The sequence below is a fragment of the Neofelis nebulosa genome, chromosome 18, assembly GCF_028018385.1.
Source record: "Neofelis nebulosa isolate mNeoNeb1 chromosome 18, mNeoNeb1.pri, whole genome shotgun sequence".
Lineage (NCBI taxonomy): Eukaryota > Metazoa > Chordata > Mammalia > Carnivora > Felidae > Neofelis > Neofelis nebulosa.
In genome coordinates, this window is record NC_080799.1 from 10,456,459 (window position 1) to 10,478,532 (window position 22,074).

The 22,074-nt window shown below is 45.5% G+C and overlaps 1 protein-coding gene across 2 annotated transcripts; it reads left to right on the top strand.

The window, feature by feature from the left end:
* Window positions 1–81: 81 nt before the first annotated feature.
* On the top strand, window positions 82–21,875 carry EIF4H (eukaryotic translation initiation factor 4H). 2 transcript variants are annotated; one of them, XM_058710276.1, is made up of 7 exons: window positions 82–240; window positions 14,827–15,014; window positions 16,681–16,745; window positions 16,830–16,926; window positions 17,260–17,319; window positions 21,106–21,243; window positions 21,534–21,875. In XM_058710276.1, exons 1-7 carry the CDS (start codon window positions 182–184, stop codon window positions 21,671–21,673), a joined length of 747 nt encoding a protein of 248 aa, XP_058566259.1. In that variant the 5' UTR covers window positions 82–181; the 3' UTR covers window positions 21,674–21,875. The 2 variants fall into 2 exon arrangements, with proteins under 2 accessions (XP_058566259.1, XP_058566260.1); XM_058710277.1 differs by lacking the exon at window positions 17,260–17,319 and having other exon boundaries at window positions 99–240.
* The last annotated feature ends 199 nt before the right edge of the window (window positions 21,876–22,074 follow it).

The window sequence follows — 22,074 nt, forward strand, 5'->3', positions numbered from 1 at the left end:
GGGCCAGGAGCGGCCCGTCGGCCCAGGCCCGGCGCGGCGCGGCGTACGTGCGCGTGCGCGCGCGTGCGTGCGATTTGCGATCAGGCGGCGCGGCGGACAGCCCCGGCGGCGGGGCGGGGGGGAGTTATATTGCGGGGTCCTTCCTCGCTCACCCTGGTTCCTCTCGGAGCGGAGACGGCAAATGGCGGACTTCGATACCTACGACGATCGGGCCTACAGCAGCTTCGGCGGCGGCAGAGGGTGAGGCTGGCGGGCGTGGGCCCCCGCCGGGCGCGGGGGGCGGGCGGAGTCAGGGGCCCCGGGGCGGCGGCCTTCCCGCGCTCACCCGGGGCGGCGGGCGGTAGGGGGCCCGGCTCGGCCCGCGGAGGCCTGGGAGAGGAGCCTGTAGGGCCGGGGCCTAGAAATGGCGCGCTCGGGGAGGGGGGCGGCGGCAGTTAGTTTCCCCCACGTCTTGCTCGCGGCGCAGATTCGTCCCTGTGTCTCCCGCCGCCGCCGCCGACGTGTCGTCTTTCCAGTGCCTTGGCCGCAAGGCCAGGCCGCAGCGGCACTGAGTGCCTTGGAGGACGAGCTCCCGCTTCCAGCCCCATCCCCCAGCACGGCAGGGCCAGCGCGGGGCTCTGCTGCAGCGCGGGGTGGGGGCCGTAGCCTGCCCCGCTCGGGTCTCTGTCCAGGTCCCGGCCTCCTGTTCTCTGCTTGCGCTGCAGGCGCTCTGGCCCGCTTCGCCCGGAGGCCAGCCGACTGGGTAAGGTCGGGAGGGCGAGAGGGGTGATTCCCTTCCCTTATGTGTGAGGCAGGGATTTGGCGGCTAGAGCCCGGGAGTGGTCCGATTCACGCCGGTGGAGGGGGAGACCAAGCAAAAGAAAATACATAATAGCATTTTTAATTTTCCTGTGTCCTGGGTCAGTGTCTTATTGGCAGGTGCTACGTGCTTGCTGGCAGAAAATTTTATTTCTCCCTAGTTTCTCCTTCTGACCTGGAGAAGGAATCGCAGTTAGCCTCGTTCTCACTCTGGTCGTTTACAGACTGTATACAATTGAGACACCCCCTTTGAAAGAGAAATACTTCACTAGTGAATAAGAAACTTAGAGTATTTAATTTCGGGAATCCGCGCTGGATATTTTTCTTTTCTTTTCTTTTCTTTTTTTTTTTTTGTTCCCTCATGCAGAATTTAGAAGACAGACTATAAACATCTTGCTATTTGTCAAGGACACACTTGGCCTTTGTGTACTTTTACAGAAAGGATTACTTTCCCAGGATAACACCACAATAGTACCTACTGAGGTGTCCAGTCTCCTGGGTTTCAATCCCAAAAGTATCTTTGTTTGGTGAAGAATGATCTTTTAATACCTTGGTTTGGGACTGGCTCAGACAAAGGCTTGTTTTGGTTAGGGAGTGTACCTAATATTACTCATGACACTAGAATATGGAAGTTGGGGAAGGTGGAACCACCTGTTCTTTCAAAGAATATTTTATTTGCTAATAAAAAAGAAATAGATGTTGGATGACATGTGAAACTGTTGCCTTTGGGGTAGGTTCATAGACATCAAATTTGCTTTTAAAGTCATCTTGAAATTTAATAACTGGGATTTTTTTTTTTTCTTTAGTTTCAAGAAACATTAAAAGTGCCCAGGAAAACTCTTACACAGAGTGGTTTGATTTAAGGCAGATCCAAGGAGTTTTAGTTGGTTCGGGACTACAATAAGTTAGTCATATTATCCTGAATCTGGGATTTGGTGTTTGGTTACTGTGGGGGTTTTTTGTGTTTTTTTTATGCCCCCACCCCCACCCCCACCCCCACCCCGCCTTTCGACAGATTTGCTAGCTGCTCTGGTGACTTGAGGTGTTTGAGTCAGACTTTTAGTGGATGTCACATTTAAGTACATGGGAAATGCCACTCAGTTCCTAAAAGCAGTCCTAAAAACGCATTGGTGAATTTGTGTGCTCATTTAGACAGGGTCCGGAGTGAGTCCAGAAACTTTACAAAGGACCAAACATGTAGCAGTGAGGTCTGCGCCAAAGCTTTCCTATTCCAGAGTCAATGTTACTTTAATTTCATCAGCTCTGGAGTTAACCAGTTTCTGGTTCCTCAGAAATTCAGCAAGGTGGTAGAGGCTCGTGGGTAACCTTCCGTGATAATTTGTGCTGTTACGTGAACCATGTTTCACACCGATGTCTCAGTGCTGTTTGCTTATGTTCGCATACAGTGCTTAGGCATTGTAGAAGATGGTCACTTCGGGAAAGCCAGTTCTGCATTGCTTTGTTTGGCGCTTTTGTATCAAGGGACCCTTCCCTTTGGTCTAAAACACCTTAGCGAGTAAGAGGTCTCAACTGTAAACCACTTGGGTCACAGGTGAAAGGAATAGCAGGTGTGAAATGCAGTCATAACCTAAAAGCTTGGTTTTAATAATTATACATTCCCTGTAATTGTCTTCTGTGTTGTATGTGATACCCAGCGCTGTTGTCAGGAAGCGGTGTTAGGCGGTTATTTTCTCAACCCATTGAGAATGTCCCCGGCGGCCAGTGACAGAGCCTGGAACTGCATTGTTGCCCCCAAAAGCAAAGCAAATCACAATTCCAAATTACCAAGAGTTGATTGTACTAGATCTTGAGTGTATTTTGTTCTGTAGGTTGCTGAATTTTCTTTCCTGGGTTTTAATTTTATTGGCCATTGGCAATAAAGTGGAGAGTAGTAGGCTTTTACATTTCTAACTATAACATGCTTTTGCGCGCTCCAGCCTAAAACCGTCAATTCTGGGAATTAGATTGGAACTTGGAGGTAGCAAGACTCGAGATTGCTGAAAATGGTACCTACTAAAAGTACACCTTTAAGTATTCTTCTTTTTTTTATCTAGATTTTTATTTCTCTATTTTTAAATTTTTATTTAAATCCAAGTTAGTTAACATATAGTATAATTACGGTTTCAGGCGTAGAATTTAGTGATTCATCCCTTACATACAACACCCAGTGCTCATCCCAACAAGAGCCCTCCTTAGTGCCCATCACCCAGTTAATCCACCCCCCCCACCCAGCACCCCTCCAGCAACCCTCAGTTTGTTCTCTGCATTTAAGAGTCTCTTACGGTTTGCCTTCCTCTCTGTCTTTATGTTATTTTTCCTTCCCCTCCCCTATGTTCATCTGTTTTGTTTCTTAAATTCCACTAAGTATTCTTTATCAAGTTCCAGTTGGGGGGACTGGAATTCTAACTTTTTTTTTTTTTTAAGAGAGAGTGTGCAAGCAGCGGGGAGGGGGACAGAAGGAGAGAGAGAGAGAGAGAGAATCAGAGAATCCAAACCAGACTCCACACATGGAGCCTGACCCGACCCAGGGGTTTGTTCCCACTACCCTCGGTTCACAAACTGAGCTGAAATCAATAGATGTCATTTGGACAGGGAGCCAACCAAGTGCCCCTCTAAGCATATTTTAAGACTAATAAGAGGAAAGAAAGCAGGGTATAAACAATGGTAGCTATTTGCACTGGTCATGGTAGGACCCGTAGAAGTATTAAAAAAGTTTCTCTTAAAATCCTGTTTGCCTACCAAATGCCAGGTGGCCTGGGGTTATCGTCCTCTTCTCCACTCCCCGGCCTCCCAAATGCTGGCTTCCAAATCATTATCTTCTATGAAAATCGTTACCACATATGCTTGACTTGGTTTCACCAACAGTCTCTAACACAGTTTGAGGAAAAACCCTAGCTTTGGAATCAGGCAGACAGGGCTTAAGGGTCATCTGAGCCTTGAGCCTTGTATTAGCTGTGTGCTCTGGAACAAGTTCTTTAGCTCTCTGAGCCTCAGTTTCCCCCATGTAAGATAAAAACTCCTCTGTAGAGCTATTTATTGGGAATATTAAGTGAGCTGTCCAAAGCAAGCAGCACAGTGTCTCGTACACTTAATCATATTTCCCTTGCATCAGTAAGAGTGGGAAAAGTTCTATTGAATTAACGAGTGAGTTTTCACTTTCCTGGCTCTATTTCTAAAGCCAAGAGAAATCTATAGGCATAAAGCACTTTATGAAGACTGCTATATTGTAAATGAGTGGTAACTAATTTTTTCTTGTAGATTATCGGCTTGTTACAAAATTTATATTTGAAATATTTATTGCAAATGCTTCTGAGATTTCTAAAGACTGACTTGGTATATTGTTAAAATGTATATTTCTATTTGAAGTTAACCTTTAGTGTTCTGGGAGGATGTCCCACTAATTCAAGTAGTCTTCCCAGAAACTTGAAACATGTAAACACAGTGTTGGGGCAGTATCAGTCCTAGATTAGACTCCCATCTTCCAGTTTCCAGCTTCCCCTAGAAGTAGAAGAGAGGGTTGGACAGGACAGCATGTGGTGCCCCTGCCTTTCATTTGTACATCTGGTTAGACCTGCACACGAAATAAGTGTAATTGCTTGATTTTGATAGAACTTAAGCTGTAATACCTACATTGTCTTTTTTAATTGAATGTCCTTGGTTCTTTGACATTTTCCCCATGTTGTGATTTCTAAAATTGGGGTGGGGGGGGTGTGCCTGGGTGGCTCAGTCCGTTGAGGGTCTGACTTGATTTTAGCTCAGGTCAAGATCTTGTGATTAGTGAGTTTGAGCCTGGCATCAGGCTCTTTGCAGACGGTCACAGCCTGCTTGGGATTCTCTCTCTCTCTCTCTCTCTCTCTCTCTCTCTCTCCCTCTCTCCCTCTCTCCCTCTCTCCCTCTCTCCCTCTCTCCCTCTCTCCCTCTCCCTCTCCCTCTCCCTCTTTGCCCTGTGCACATGCTCTCTCTATATATATAAATAAATAAACTTAAAAAAAAAGTGTTCTTGATGGGGCCCTCTGGATGTGCTCCAGTATGTTGATACTATGTTGAAAAGATACTAAATTGAAAACGTGGCACCTCCAGTTAAGTCTTGTATTCAGTATAGGGTAGATGGAGACTATCATCTCCCCTGTTCTGCACACTATTCTTCTGAAATTAATCAGTTGCGTTTTTGGAGCCCTTTGAGTGTTTGGTTTAATAGAAGATAATTGGTTTCTCATACATACCTGCCTCTGTATTCACTCTTGAGATGGGATGCTTTGGTTGACATACATGAAGAAAATCCAGCCTTACACAGGTAAGCAGCTGGAAAAAGTAGTATTTTAATAGCCTTTTCAGATAATTGTGGGTATTTTTTTTTCTGCTCCTATACCAAAACTGGACAAGTGGTAGTTTTCTGCAAAAGTTAGTTGCAGTGTGGAATCTGAAACTTTATCTAGTAAACTTTTCATACTATTCTTTTTTTTTTTAATTTTTTTTTTTAAACGTTTATTTATTTTTGAGACAGAGAGAGAGCATGAACGGGGGAGGGGCAGAGAGAGAGGGAGACACAGAATCGGAAGCAGGCTCCAGGCTCCGAGCCATCAGCCCAGAGCCCGACTCGGGGCTCGAACTCACGGACCGTGAGATCGTGAGATCGTGACCTGAGCCGAAGTCAGACGCCCAACCGACTGAGCCACCCAGGCGCCCCTTCATACTATTCTTTAAAGTCCATTGATCATTTTATATTTCAAAGGGATTTTTTTACCTGCTCATGATCTTGTAACATGAGGCATTGATTATCTGGAAAAGATCAGTTCATTGAGTTATGCAGATCTTCCCAGTGTTAGTACATTTTATTATACAGTACCAAATGATGTTTATTTATGCCACAGCTGATTTTATGAGAAAAATTTCAGAGATTGTGAGACTTTCAAACTTATGTTGATGAATATGAGTTTTCTAAAACTTTATTTTTTGCTTGAAAAGCCTGCATTTTATCACTGGCAACAGATACTGTTCATTTTCCTTAAAGGACAGGCTCACTTCATTTTCAAGAAAACGAATAGTCAAAGTTTGATAATTCTTCAGGTAAAAATGGTGTTCCATGAAAAGCATAGCTAGCTCAGCTTGTAAACTTGCATGAATGCTTTTCCTGGAGAAAACCATCACATTTCTATAAGCCGCAATAATGCTTTGCCCCCATTTCAAAACATAGGATATTAAAAAGTGGGTCAAGATTTAGTAAAATTAATCACTTTTGCTGCTTTATCAGGGACATTGTGTTTTGAAGCTCGTAGGCTCCTTTCTCTGCAAACACTTCATGATGAAGCATGAGTAATAGTGTAGTTTGGTGCCCCAGCCTTGATTTACTGTGGGGTCAGTTGCAAGATCAGTGCAGGTCTCAGGTAGCAGCTAGTAAGGCGCTGGGGGACTGTTAAATGAAGGGTGTGGTCCTGGAAGGCACAGTTAGGACCACAGGAAGTGCATGTTAGTGTTTACAGAGGCCACCTGAGAATATTAAAGGATTGCTCCTTGAGCTTAATTTTCTGTTCGTGGAGGAAGGTCAGTGTGGTTTAAATTAGGCCAGAATTTACCAGTTGCTCATTTTATGTAACACTTAAACACCAATCTAAACTTTTTCAGGGGTGCCTGGGTGGCTCAGTTGGTTGAGTGTCGCGGTCTTGATTTCTGTCCTGCATGGTTTCAGGACTTTGAGTCCCACATTGGGCTCTGTGCTAATGGCACAGAGCCTGCTTGGGATTCTCCCTCTCTGCCCACATCCCCCGTGCCCACCCCCAGGCTCTGTCTCTCTCAAAATGAATAAACTTAGAAAAATAAACCTGAACACTTTCACATGTGAACAGAAGTGGAAACCAGTGTATCAAACCCATGTATGTAACCATTCCCTGGTTTCATTTTTTTCAGGGTGTGTGTGGTAAAATGTATCCATAAAATTTACCACTTTGACCATTTCTAAGTGGCACTGGTGTTCACAGTGATACTCAGAAACTGCCCATTGGGCAACTCTTCATTTCCATTCATTTAGCTTTTTGCTGTTCCTGTTTTCATCAGTCTCCCCCATTGTGGGGAGGGGATAGAATTTTTTTATTTTTTTGGGGAGAGAGCGTGATGCGATTGGGGGAGAGGGGCAGAGAGAATATCTTAAGCAGGCTCCACAGCCAGCACGGAGCCCTGCACAGACTCCATCCACAACGGGGGGGGGGGGGGGGGGGGGGATCATGACCTGAGCCAAGATCAGGAGTCAGACATTCAACCTACTGAGCCATCCAGGTGTCCTGGGATAGAATATTTTAAAGCCAGTCAGCCTTCCTGTCTCTCTGTCTGAAAATACTTTTAAAACTTGAGTACATGCATGTTGCTAACTGATTAGGGGTTTCTTTTTAACCAGTTTTTCTGTTACCCAGTTCGTGTTCAGTTTTGTGCAGTTGTCTCAAAGATTACTTCATATAGTTGGCCTATTTGAATCTTCAAAAGATTTGATTACGAAAAATCTAAAGTACAAATAAAGGTAGAATTCAATACTAATCCACCTCATGTACCTGTTACCCACTCTTTAAAGTGACGGCTTTTATTTCATCCGTACCTCCTCCCTTCACTTTCCTCACAAGCTTTTGGATTATTTTATTTTATTTACCTTTTTTAAGAAAGTTTTTTTGTTTGTTTGTTTATTTTGTTTGTCTTTTGTTTTTTGTTTTTGAGAGAGAGGGGGAGACACAGAATCCGAAGCAGGCTCCAGGCTCTGAGCTGTCAGCACAGAGCCCGACGCGGGGCTCGAACTCAGGAACTTGTGAGATCATGACCTGAGCCGACTGAGCCACCCAGGCGCCCCGCCTGGATTATTTTAAAGCACATCTTAGATGTCTCATTTCATCTAGAAGTACTTCAGTATGAGTTTCAAAGGTACAGACTTTTAAAAATATAACCATGATACTACCACATCTGAAAACTTCCCAGGAAGTTTTTTTTTTTTTTTTTTTTTTTTTTTTAATGTTTATTTACTTTGAGAGACAGAGTGTGAAACAGGGAGGGGCAGAAAGAGGGAGACACAGAATCCAATGGGGGGGGGGGTGGAGGAGGTGGGGGTTCTGAGCTGTCAGCACAGAGCCCAGCACGGAGACGCGAGGCTCGAACTCATGAACTGAGATCATGATCTGAGCTGAAGTCTGATGCTCAACCCACTGAGCCACCCAGGCCGCCCCCCCCCCCCCATAAGTATTTTGATTTCTCTAATTAGCTCGTAAATTTTGATGTACAACTGATTTGTTTGAATCAGGACCAAAGTTTGCCCATGGCATTTGGTCAGTGTGCCCACTAAATCTCCTGATGGGGCACCTGGGTGCTCGATTGAGTGTCCCAGCTCTTGATTTCAGCTCAGGTCATGGTCCCAGGATTGAGCCCTACAGTGGGCTCCGTGCTGAGTATAGAGAGCCTGCTTAACATTCCCTCTCTCTGTCCCTCTCTCTCTCTCCCTCCCCCCCCACTTTGCCTAATTCTTGTAACTATCACGTGTAGGGCAACTAGAGGTTAAAATAAATTTGATATTAGCAGAAACACTTATTAATAAATAATGTTAATAGGTATGCATCTTAGTACATATCGTCTTTTAGTACAAGTAACAGATTTTTATGACTTTTCAAGTATTTTCAATTTTATTAAGGTATAATTAATATGTGGTGTTAGTGTGATATTCACGGTTTTTCAGATAGTAAATGGAGAAGAACTGTTAGTTTTGTATGCCTTTGAATTCTAGCTTTTATCTGGTGGTCTATCTGGCATTTTATTGTTCTCTAAATAACTGAAACATAAGCTATTTGTAGATCATAAAATTGAACATCACATGAAAATGTGAAGTTTTCTTTAAAGTGAAGTGGATCTGGGGCACCTGGATGGCTCAGTCGGCTAAGCGTCCGACTTCGGCTCAGGTCACCATCTCGCGGTTTGTGAGTTCGAGCCCCGCGTCAGGCTCTATGCTGACAGCTCGGAGCCTGGAGCCTGCTTTGGATTCTGTGTCTCCCTCTCTCTGCCCCTCCACCACTTGTGCTCTGTCTTGCTCTCTCTCTCAAAAATAAATAAATGTTAAGAAAAAAGTTAAAAAAATAATAAAATGAATTGGAGCTGATAGTATGTAGAATGTCAAATCTCAAATAATCACCCTAAATTAGAAAAAGCTCTCCTGGGCCACCTGGGTGGCAGTAGGTTGAGCGTCTTACTCTTTTTTTTTTTTTTTGGTAAGTTTATTCGTTTTGAGAGAGAGAGCATGTGAGCCGTGCAGGGACAGAGGGAGAATCCCAAGCAGGCTCTGCACTGTCAGCGTGGACCTGCACATGGAGCTCGAACCCACGAGCTGTAAGATCACAACCTGAGCAGAAACCAAGTCAGACGCTCAACAGACTGAGCCACCCCGGCGCCCCGAGCATCCTAATCTTGATTTTCAGCTCAAGTCACGGTCCCAGGTTTTGGGATTCTGTCTCCCTCTGCCCTGCACGCGTGCTCTCTCTCTTCTCTAAAATAAAAAAATAAAATAAATAGGGAAAAGAACTCTCGGCCTATAAAGTTCAAAACTAATCCATAGACATGGTTTACATCATAGCTTCAAGACAGATGTTTTTTGTGGCAGTATTCTCTGAGGACCGATAAACAGCTTGAGATTTTTATTTTATTTCCTCTGAAAAATCTGGAACTTTGGATTGAGTAATGTTTTGCACCATATGAAGCTACTATATTAATAATCCGTTTATTTGCTTTCATTAATGTGTGGGAGTCCAAAATTTTAGTACATTGCGATAAATGCCTTTTTTCCCAGTAAGAAACATTTTCAGAAAGACTGTAAACCAGAAGTCCCCCTTGTGCTCCCTGTTCTGGAACAAGGCTCTCAGACTGCCTGTTCTTTCCTGTTGGTAGATGATGAGATCAACTTAGAGGTCCTGACAAGCATTTTTAAAGATGAAATAGAGAATAGTGTATGTTATACTGTGAGTTTGTACTGTTGAGAAGCTTTTTGTTATTTGTACAGCTACTATGCAGGCAGGTATATATGTGTCACATTTTTAGTCGCGGTGTAAAGATGTTTCTCTTGCTGTTGGTCGTAGCCAAAGTTTTTGTTGAAAAACATTTAAGTACCTAATTGGAGATGTCATCTAAGTACATGTAATCCTCTCTTATATTTTAATTTTTTTCCCAAATAAGAATACCCAGGGGCGCCCGGGTGGCTCAGTCAGTTAAGCGACTCTTGATTTCAGTTCAGGTCATGATCTCACAGTTGATGAGTTCGAGCCCTGCCTGAGTAGGACTCCATACTGACAGCACAGAGCCCGCCTGGGACTCCCTCTCTCTCCGTCTTTCTCTGCCCCCTCCCCACTGACCTGTCTCTCCCCCACCCCACCCCTCCCTCCCTCAAAATAAATAAGTAAAATTTTTAAAGAAAGAATATTCATGTTAGTGGAAGAAGTTATTTGTGATCCTGGAGGCGTTGCTAGGCCTGTGTCTTCATTCCTTCCACCCCTGCTGAGTACCAGAGACCGTAATAGTTCTGGAGACAGAATTCTGCCTTAGAACTACTTTGCATTTCCCTGCGAGGGTTTTTTAATCCTGCAGATGGGATTGAATTATGAAGATAACCATTCACAGCAGAAAAGAGCTCTTTGAGAAAGGGTTCATTGAAGAGTTCATCATTGATCCCAGGGTTGATCAGAAACATCACAGGCTCTCTTGCCCATCCTTCAGTAATGCCAGTTATCAAGATGAAGGGGTTTAATTGTGAATGCTGATTGAAGGCCTTGGAGACTGCATACATCTAGGAGAGGGAGATCTGCTTGGAAATGAAATGCTTTTAATCCAAGTCGTCTGGGGCTAGTTTTTAAAAACCTCAATTACAACTAAAATGTAATAGGGCGCTGGATGGGCTCCTGGAACAGAAAAAGGACCTGAGGTAAAAACTAAGGAAATCTGAATAAACTGAGCTTTAGTAAAGTATCGATATTGGTTCAGTGACTTTAATTAGTGTATTTTGGTAATGTAAGGTGTTAGTAGTAGGTAAGATAAAACTGAAATGAGGGCCTGGCTTTTGAGAGCTCAACCTTTTTTTGGTTATTTTCTAGAAACCAAATGGGTTGCACATCATAACCATGACCTTTTTTTTTTTTTTTTTTTTTTTTAAAGCATGTTCAGTGGACTTTGTTGTTTACTTGTATTTTAATCTTACAAAGGCGATCTTTTTGGGGATATTTATACAGGATCCAGCATGGTGTCATGCGTGAAACAGTGTAATATATGCTAGTATGTATTTCTGGGTGGAATGTGAGAGACCTAAAAGACCAGAGTTGTTGATCAGCCCTAAGGATACTGTGTCCCTAACCTAGACTTAATAGGAGAACATGTAATGTTGCAAATACCCCAGGGAGGTTAATACTCTTTACTTGGGTATCTTGGCTTCCCTCTTGATTTTTCAAGAGTAACAGCAACAGTGATTAAATTATGTGTGGCTTCTGATGGCCTCTGGAAGTCTTTATAAAACCCTTTCCTAGAAAAGAGCTTAGCGTGCATCCCTCCTTTTTTCTTATTCCTTATACTTGGAAAGTAAGCCTGGAGCACTTCTCTCTTGAATCTACTTCTTGGAGCTGATCCCGGCCCTAGTACTCTCTTGTCTTATCTTGTTTCTTACAGTCAACCCTCCCTCCAGGCTCCTTGCCTCCCACAGGCTTCTTCATGGCAAACCAGCTTGTTAGGTCAGCGTTTCCCTGGGTGCTGTGGGAACGCAAGGGTCCCGATTCCTGTTGTTCACCCCTGCGGACCCTGCTCCCTGTGGCTGTCTCCCAGATTGCCTGCAGTCTTTGATTTCTCCTTTCCTGATGCCTGGACCCTGTCAGTTGGGTTATTGGCTCCTTGAGGGCAGGGACTCGGTCTTAGGTTTGTGCCCTCTGTACCTCATAGACATGATTTGACTAAAGAAAAGTGATTTTTCTGTAAAGGATTTTGTTCATGTTTGGAGTTGAAATTTGGATTTCCTAAGTTACCGAGGTTGTAATTTATTACTTTGAAACTTGCATATGTTGGGGCGCCTGGGTGGTTCACTTGGTTAAGTATCTGACTCTAGATTTTGGCTCAGGTCATGATCTCACGGTTTGTGAGTTCAAGCCCCCACATCAGGCTCTGCACTGGCAGTGTGGACCCTGCTTGTGATTCTCTCTGCCTCACCCCTGCTCTCACTTCTGTCTCAAACTTTAAAACTTGAATATGTTATTTTAAAAAGCAGTGGACTGTCCCTAAGGGAGAGCAGAAGCAGTCATGAGCTGGAAGGATTGATGCTGAGTGGAGGGGGTGCAATACAGCCTGGGGGATTGCAGCGCAGACCTTCAGGTGTCTGTTCTGAACCGGGGGGGGGGGGGGGGCGGCCTGCTCTTTGGCTCATCTGTTCTGTATCCACGGCAGCCTGTCCACCCGCTTCTGCACAGCAGTGTAGCCTGGAGCGTGCTTAGTCTTCCCGTAATGCTTTGGAATTGTTACTAAACTTTTATAAAGCAATCAGGATTTATGAGTTGTTTTATGGTCGGTTTTAAACTTTGTAAAAGAAAGATTTGAGACACTTATGAAGTCACAGACGAGGAAACTGAGAGAGACAGAGACAGAGGTCATTTGGAAGAGGTTCTACACCAAGCTGAGAAAGGTGTCAAATGAGTCTTCTCTGCCTGTGTTGTTTTTAACCTGTTTTAGAAAGTGCTTTTGAGTAACACAGCTTTAGACAATAGTCTCTTGTAAACTTCAGTTACTGTCAAAAGGTATCATGGGAGTTTTCGCTCAGAATTTCCCGACATTTGGGTTTGTTTTTTTTTATTCGGTGGGTTGCTGACTGGATGTATCCTTTTATTACATGCATATGCACTCTCTGGGGTTTGTCCCCTCGCCCTGGTCTCAAGTTGCTGGCACACTGGAGACTTCCACTCTTCTCGCTTTGTAACCGTCGGAGACAGTAAATTAGAAGGCAAATTACAGGCAGTCCGGCTGCCCTGTCCTGTAAGACATGCTGAAGTCCCATAGAACTATGTCACATAGGGTAGTATGCAGGGTGACTGTGGCGATTCTTGGGAAAATCTGGAATAGTAAGCCGCCGGCAGTTTTGTGAGGCTCTGGTGAAATAAGCAGGTTAATGGGCTGGGTTGGTTGTTTCCACATGTCTAGCTCTTAAAATACTGCTTGCTTGAAACAGGATTCTGCCATCTTCCCCAAAGCCAGCAACGGCTTTCTTCTTCGTGCCCCTGCCATCCGATTAACACTACCTACCCTCCTTCCCTCGATCCTTATCCAGGCTCACCTGGCTGCCTGAATTCAGAGCCCTGACTCCACCTTCTGGGCCCTGCAGCCGGCATCCTGCGTAAGTTCTGTAAATGTTCCACGTGTCCTTTGAGCAAGCCGGCCTTCCTCCATTTTCCCGAGTCATCAGACATACACCTGCTCAACTTACCAGCTCTCCATTCTCACCTTCACCTTAAGGTTTTAAAAAATCGTTGTGGCTTTTTACCTTCTGTATATACATACATATACACACAAACATGCAGGCAGTGTGTGCCATTGTAGTTGTTTGTGTCTTACACGTGCCGCTCACCTTGAGCTGCTTGAGGGCAAGGGACTGTTTCCACCAGATGTTTAGTAACAGATGATTTTCAAGTTATTAATTGTAATTCATCGTGTGCTTTGATAGTTTTTCAAAAGTTTGCATCTATTGTATCTTATATAGTCTGTATTCAGTCTCAGAGTACCTCGTTGAAAGTATTTTAGGGCTTCGGGTTATTGAGATAAGAACAGTGGTATTGCAGGGGCACCTGGGTGGCTCAGTCGGTTAAGCATCTGACTTCGGCTCAGGTCATGATCTCGGGGTTCATGAGTTCAAGCCTCACATCGGGCTCTCTGCTATTAGCGCAGAGCCTCCTTTGGATCCTCTGCCCCTCCCTGGTTCGTTTCCTCTTGCTCTCTCTCTCTCTCTCTCTCTCAAAAATAAATCAACTTTAAAAAAAAAAGAAAAACAGTGGCGTTGTGAAGGGTATTGAAGTGCAAAAACAAGTCATTTACTCACCTTGGTGGGGTGGGGGGAGTGAGAGCAGGTGGGGTGCAGTTCACTTGAAAACAAAATGTAGAATTTCCTATTGGGAAGTAGCAGAATTTTGAGTTACTAAGCTTAATTGTAGCCATCTAAGAATTACATCGTGATTTTGTTCTTCTGCTAAGAAAATGTCATAAAGGATGGTACTTATCTCAAAGATGGCGGAGTTCTTTCATGTTATCCCTAGCAAAAACCAAGTTACTTTCCGTGACTTGTATTGATGCTTCCCCTGCGAAAAGGATGGCTTTGAGCAGATATGTGTTGTGAGGCAACTCCTTTAAGAGAGGAGTTTTAAGGGGCACCTGGGGTGTCTCGTTGGTTGAGCGTTTGTCTTTGGCTCGGGTCATGATCTCATGGTTGCTGAGTTCAGCCCCACATCGAGCTCTTGCTGTCATCGCAGAGCCTGCTTCGGATCCTCTGTCCGCCTTTCTCTCTGCCCTTCCCCAGCTTGTGTTATCCATAATCTGACAGCAGCAGGGAGCAGGTGTGTTACGAATGGCTTAAACTTGGAGCAGCTTTGGAAACCTTCCTGTGAACACAGTGTGATAAGTCTGGACGGTCCGTCTCTGCGTGTGTTAGCTGCCAGGTGTGAGGGAGGGTGTTTGCTAAGGTTTTAGGACATGAGCATTTTGCAGATACTGAGTCTAAGTAAGTAGGAAATAACCGGTCGTGCAAGGAGGGATACGTTCTGTTCGGATGTGATTTTCCGGGAAAATGTCTGCTTACGTACATTCTGTGTTTCTGTGGACGTTTCTGTCACCAAACAATAGGTACCCTTTCCATAAGTGGTATTTTGGGATACTCTTGATAATTTCAAGATGCTGTTGTACAATCAAGTGGAGTCGTTCACATGACTGGTATGGCTGAGTGGAAGACATTGCCCTTGTCCCCGCCCTGGGACAAGTAGACTTGAATCCTGTCTGTTTCCCCTCCAGGTCCCGCGGCAGTGCTGGTGGCCATGGTTCCCGTAGCCAGAAGGAGCTGCCCACAGAGCCCCCCTACACAGCATATGTAGGAAACCTACCTTTTAATACAGTTCAGGGCGACATAGATGCTATCTTCAAGGATCTCAGCATACGGAGTGTACGGCTAGTCAGAGACAAAGACACAGACAAATTTAAAGGTGAGTTTGGGGAATTCGTACTGTATATTCTCGTAGAGGGAGGGTCTGAACCAAAATGGTGGGGAACCAGAGGGCTTTAATTGTGGAAGTGTTTATCCAAGTAGCTGAAACCCGCATAGCCCTTTAACCCATGAGGCTTTCGGTTCTACTTGGGGGAGAATGTTTTACACGTGATCGTATTTGTAGAAATGTGCACTATATGCCCAAGTAAATGTGCTCTTTGCCTGACTGGCAGTCCTGTCTGCCAGTAAAGGAGTTCCCCGGGAGAGAGATGAACAGACAGAACAGAGGACTTTGCCGGTGCATTTCCCCTTCACCGACGCGTGGCTTTCTTCTTTGTCGTTTTCCTGTGATCTAAGTATTTGTACAGAATTCAGAAGAGAAGCTCACAAATATCATCACTGTATCTTTGTGATTTGGGAGCGTGTCTGGGGGAGGGTTGGCTCAAATTTTGGGTAAAGTTCGTGTCTGTAGATTAGTCTCTTCAAGGCACGTGAGCCGGGAAGCAGTAAGCAGGAAGAGTCACGTGAGCGTCATCCTCTAGCTCTCCGGAGTCCCTGAAGGGAAACGCGCTCTCTGTTCAGGGCATGGCGCGAGGTACAAGGGCATGCGGTTTACGTCATTTATCTAGAAGAACATCCAAGGAGAGGTACTAGCTGTGCGAGAAGCAGAGGTTTCGCTCACCCGAGCAGTTCTGCGTGTAGGTGGCGCTTTTACCGTTTTGGAGGCGTTCTTGGCTTTAGAACCGGAAGCCTTGTTAATAACGAGCGCTCTAACAGCAGAAGTAAATGTACCTGTTCAGCCTGTGAAAGTCAGGCCCACCCAGTGTGCCTCCTAGATGCGCTAGGAATTCGGGCTTCTGGGGGAGGGGAGGAACGGGTGGTCGAGGCCAGCCTTGAGGCTGAGTCAGTAGCAGCAGGTTTTAGTTTCTACATCAGATGGAGGGTCATCCTCCGTTTGAGCAGCTCTGAGGTGTGAGATGGGTGACCGGGCTCTTGTGGCCTCTTTGAGCACGGGAGGTGGTTTCCACAAGTACTCTAGACCATTGTGAATCCATTTAGGGGGGGACCCTTCCAGCCAAGCGGTACCTTCTCGTTGCAAGTAGTTGGGGGGGGGGAAATGGTGAACAGGAAGAGTTTGGACCCAAGCCTTCAGAGCATTTGTAGTCTGGTGGGCCCTGAAGGTGAGGTGTAATCACACGGGACGGGGACACTCGGGGTGCGGTGGGAGGGTGTGGTGTAGTACAGGGTGCAGTGTGAGCAAAGCGGGGCAAGGGGTGTGCCGAGTGCAGACCGAGACTCCAGGCTGCGAGGAGGAAGGGGCGTGGAAACTGTTGGAGGTTGAGGGAGAAGCTAAAGTCATTCAGAAGTCAGCTCTTCAGTGGCCCAGGAAAGGTTCTAATGTCATGGTTAAAACTTCTAAAAAGAAAGCATTATAAAAACAGCTGCCATTTCAATGCCTGGTTGGCACTTTCTGGTAGAGTATAATTGAGAGGGAGGAATACCAGTCGAGTATTTTGTTTACCGAAAAGTAAAATCTCTCTTTTAGGCTCTGCCAGCCTGCTGTCACTTAGATGCAACGAAAGTGGGGAAATGGGAGAGACGGGGATCCCACTGTGTCTTAACCCAGAATTCCTTGAGGAAATTGGGATTCGTTTCTCTTACAGGTTTCTGCTATGTAGAATTTGATGAGGTGGATTCCCTTAAGGAAGCCTTGACATATGATGGTGCAGTAAGTATCTTCAGTTTTTCTGTGTCGTGTTAGCAGCTGAGATGTTTTTCTTTGCCTATACTTACACTGTTTTCCCCTTATCAGCTGTTGGGTGATCGGTCGCTTCGTGTGGACATTGCAGAAGGCAGAAAACAAGATAAAGGTGGCTTTGGATTCAGGAAAGGTGGACCAGATGACAGAGGTGATTGGTTCTTCTAAAACTGAACATAACACTTAACTGTATGCCCACTGGTTACAACTGTTGAAGGCTACTAGAATTATCTTGCCGGTCTGATAGGCTTTTGTGAGCTTTTAAAAATGTGGAAAAACCTTAGAATGGATGGTGCTTCCACAAGCCTGGGTTTTGTTTTTGTTTTGTTTTTTTGTTTTTTGTTTTTTTCCTATTGGCAACGAAAACTCTTACAATTCTTTTGAACTTCTCATCACATGAGTGATTCTTCCCAAAGAATTTTGCCGTGTGTGTGCAGCAGGGTAATGGTACGACCTCACCTTTATCTTTTTTGTGTGTCCTCAGGAATGGGTGGCTCTCGAGAATCTAGAGGTGGATGGGATTCCCGGGATGACTTCAATTCCGGTATCAGTATTTAAAGTATCACCACTTAACCTTTTTCAATGGCCTTGCTGCTGTTGTACGTTTAGTGTGGACGTAGCCCACCTGGCCGGACTACTCCTTTAGTTCATTCCGCAAGTGAAACTTTCCTGAAAGATGCCCAGGCATGCAGTAAGCCTCTGTTAGAACCTAAATGTTCGGGGTAGGACTTGAGAGGTTCCACACTGTGGGCGAGTTAGACCGACCCACCTCCTTTTGTTACGATGCCTCAGCCTATAGTTCCCATCTGGCCTTTGTCTAAGGAATCCCCTTGGCTGCTCTGCGTAAATAGAAGCACTGTTACTTCTAGAAAGTGGGGGGGTGGTTTTGGAAGCTTACAGAAAGCCTCGTAACCGTGGTTCTTGGTGGCTCCTTCTTCCATGGTTAAAGTCGTGGTGACCAGTTTGTTTTTTTGAAGGGCGTGGAACTCCTATCTCTTCTTGGTGGACACGATCTGCTCTGTTCCTTTTCTTAACTTACCAAGGCAGACCACCAGGTGCCTCCTTGTCTCCCCTTAAGAGGTCGGTTTGCATGTCGGGCCTCTGCTTTGAAGGGTTGATCATCTCTTTACTTTCTTTTTTTTTTTTTTTTTTTTTTTTTAACAAAAATAAATTGTATATGTGATCAAAACGTCAGTTGTAACAGGTAAAAAATGAGAAAGTAGTCTGTTTTCTATAAACTCTGCACTCTCCACTGTATGAGAGGATAACATCAGTGCCCCACCCAACCACCCTGTCACCCTCCCCCATCAAACAAAATTCGGCAGATAGTGTTTGGTAAGTATGGGAAGAACTGGCACAAGCTGTTGAAGACCAAAATTTTTACGAGTGCATTTCCAGTGCTACTTTGGCTAAACAGGTGACCGCTTATATCTGTTGAATTACTTAATCCTAAAAATCCTGTAGCCAATCAGAAATGAGCTTATTCATAAAAGTACAGTATGATCCAGCAAACCTGTAATTTTATGTATAAGCTAGTCTCTGATTGAAACACGCAGCAAATGTCTTCTCAAAGTCAATCTGAGTGCAGCCGTTAGTGGCCTGATGAGTGGTGGCCTGGGACCGGCCGGTTTTGAATTCCCTGGGACTGTAGGAATAGCGCTTGAGTGTGTAGGCTCTGGAATTGTGGCAGTTACCTAAGGAACTGTTGCCCTCGCTGGGACTTTTACTCTCTGAAGCAGAGAACACAGCCAGAGAAACTCCCTCGCCACCCACCAGGTTCAGCATAAACTGCAGTATCTGGAGGTGTCCGAATCCAGAGGTGCCCGCATGGTGGAGTGATGCTTGTATCCGTTATTTGTGAAAGTAGATCTTTTTTGCTCTTCAAAGTGATGCTGTTTTTTAAATGACATACACTGTTGTAAAAAGATTGGAGCAATACCAAAAAATAGAAGAAAGCAGAGTCCCACCCCCAGAGGTAGCCAAGTACGTTAAAGTAAAAAAAAAAAAAAAAAAAAACTTGGAAGGTTCTTATGAACGGTGTGCCTCCTAAAAATCTGTCATCAAACTTAATTAAAAGATAACCTGGTAATGTCAGACCTTGCGTTTCCCTCATAATCTTCGCCGGCTCCTGTCGTAAGAGATTTTGAAATGAGGTGGTCACTGGCTGTGGATGCGTGCTGTTTCTGTTGTTTTGGGTTTTTTCCCTTCTGTCCTACTTGGGTGCATCCGGACTAAGTAGCAGTCGTGCTTACCTGCCTTGTCAGTGCGGGTGTGAGCTGATTTATGCTACACACTGGTCGCAAAATTTATTCTCCTAGGGGAGTAGCTTTTGTACTCCCATGGAAAGGTCCGCTTCACAGTTGATTGGGGGAAATGTCAGTCAGATGTTTGAATCTCAGTTAAGCTTGTTGAATAAACAGCGTAAGCTCTGGTTTAAAAGATTCTATTAAGAACCTTCTACCTGACTGTATACATCCCAATATGTTTTCCCCAAATCATTGCTCCTATTGGTCTGAATCTTTTGGGGGGGATTGTTTTCATTACTTGTTTGGTTAAAATTGGTACTGTCCAACTCAGTTTCTAAGCTGGGTTTCAGATAACTTGATCGCTTTCCAAATTCCTTGGCCACCCTTAAAGAACAGAAAAATACCACCCTTGCAAACAGTTGAGTCTTCATATTTAGGGGAGTTAAGTTTAGAATCACTGAGAACCCCAGATGAGCAGATACCGAACCATTGTTCCCAGGGGAAGCGGCAGGGTCTGATTCCTATGAGCTTCTGGTCCCAATATTTTGTCGAGTGACCAGTACGTACCTTGTTGCGTGTATTTCTGTTTAAAGACCCCTAATACTGTAATACTCCCCTATACTGTTGATTTGTTTAACAAGGAGCTCCTGGCCAGCACCACCAGAACTCTGCTCGAATGGAGCTTATCTAACGTGTTTTCTCCCGTGAGGTACGGGACTGCCTTCTTGCACTTAGGAATGCTAGACGACTCTTCAGCTCTATGTGCGGGGCCACTTTAAACAGTGAAATTGCCAAAGAAAAGCCCAAAAGAGCAAAAACCTGGCACCGAATAGTTTGAAAAGACACTTGTTTATGGTCTGAGCTGAAACAAGGAGGCAGAGTGTTGCTTTGTTGGACCTCAGCCGAGAGACACGCATGTCGGGCGACTCAGATTTCCACTGCTCTGTGCATGTCTGGAAAAGCAGAAGGGCCAAAAGATTTAATTTCAGGGTTACGTACAAAGGCTAGTGAGTCGACAAACGGGCAGATACAAAATCTACGGATGATGCGGATGGACCATATATAGAATATTCCTCAGGCTCAGGATCCTTCTTGAAGATAGATGTTCCTCCAGAGCTTTGAGCAGTGGCACCGTCCTTCGAGTAGAAGTGGTCACCTTTGGGGGCTGAGGGGAAGGCGGACTGGTTTGTTTAATTACAATATTATTTCTTAAATTTTTACCGGAAGCTCACTCTCCCTTCAGTAGGCGATACTGTTAAAAGGCTAGTCAGCTTAAACCCCCTCTAGATGAAAGTCCTTCCATGAAATACAGAACTGAAGAAAACTTAGGGTTCTCAAAGCCTGTGGAGAAAACCGTCTTCTCTACAGACAGATGAGAGTCGGAACACTCCTGACTGTTGTGACAGTTGCTTTGCTGACGGTTCCAGCAGATACCCGCAGGGATGGGGAGGAAACCTCTCCTCCCCCTCGCAGCCCCCGGAGGTGGCGCAGGTTGGGGGCGAGGTGCTCCGCTCCTCTGCGAGCCCCGCTCTGCGAAGGGGGCGAGCCGTGCCGGGTAACTGCCTTGTTGACCACACGGGTGCCGAGCTTTTACGGTGCTGCACACCCGCCACACAACAGAGACAAGTGGGGCGCGTCACCCAGAGGTGGCCTCGTGTTTTTATTTTGTCTTCGTGTCTGGGCTTTTCTTGGGTGTCGCATTCTAAATTGTAACTTTCACATTTCAGGTTTATCTTTTTAATAATCAGAGGCTTTATGTTAGAAGACACAATAAGATGGGCTTTGAGGATTTTTGTTTGTCGCGAGCCTTATTTTATAGTCTTATGTAGGGGGTGGGGTTTCCGCCACTTTTCCTGCAAGCTGAGATTTGAACAGCTCGCTTTATTTTTCTTTCGTAAGAAGTGTAACGTCTGTTAGCATTGAGATTACCCAGCACATTCTCATTTGGACCCCATGCACTCTTTTGCAAAAACTTCCGATGTTGGACAAACTAAAGAATTCAAGTTGAACAGTCCACGCCAGCTGCACAGTCAGCTTTGAGACGGTAGCTTAAAAAGTAATCCGGTGTCCTCTTCCTCCTTCAGGCTTCAGGGATGACTTCTTAGGAGGCAGGGGAGGGAGTCGCCCAGGTGACCGGCGAACAGGCCCCCCAATGGGGAGTCGGTTCAGAGATGGCCCTCCCCTTCGAGGGTCCAATATGGACTTCAGAGAACCAACAGAAGGTACGGTGATGCTTTGTGGGTGGAGGTTGTCTTGCCCTGGTGCGCTGGCTGTTCCCCACACACACACGCCTTCTCGTGCCACGGACGGTGGCTTCTGTGGCCCGCCCCTTAAGTCTTCGGTAACAAGTTGGCCTTTGTTAGAGCGTCTGGGGATGGGACGGGTCTTCAGGGCTGGCCTGATGGTTAGAAAATGGGCTGGCCTGTAGGGGCTGGCCTCAGTCGGATCATTCCACCCGGGCGGGGAATGTGGGGTTCTTTTCTCATAAACCACGTTGGTTTCTCTCCCGCAGAGGAAAGAGCACAGAGGCCACGGCTCCAGCTGAAGCCTCGAACGGTTGCCACGCCCCTCAATCAAGTAGCCAATCCCAACTCTGCCATCTTCGGGGGAGCCAGGCCCAGAGAGGAAGTCGTTAACAAGGAGCAAGAATGAGCTCGCGGTTGGGAGGGAATGGGGTGTGGGGGAGTCACAGCAAGACCACAGCCTGGCTAGCCCCCTGGACCAGCGGTCCTGCAGTCACCATTCCTGCGCCTGACCTTTGTCCTCCTTTCTTACAGCGGAAACACAGAGCTTGTGAGTGCATGTCAGCAGTTAACAAGTGGTTTTTAGTACATTCTTGGCTTTGCTGAACCTATCTAGTGCCTGTTTTGTGCTTTTTTTTTTCTTCTTTCTTTCTCTGCCAGTCCTTTCCCATTTTCCTTCTGTCCTTTTTCCTTCTTGCTCCTCGTTGCCTTCCAGTACTTGAGTCTCTCTCGAGGGACAGAGGCAGCCACCCGTGGGCGTTCTTAGGATGGAGGTGCTGCTCCATTTTTCTCCCCCTGCTTTCTCGTTTT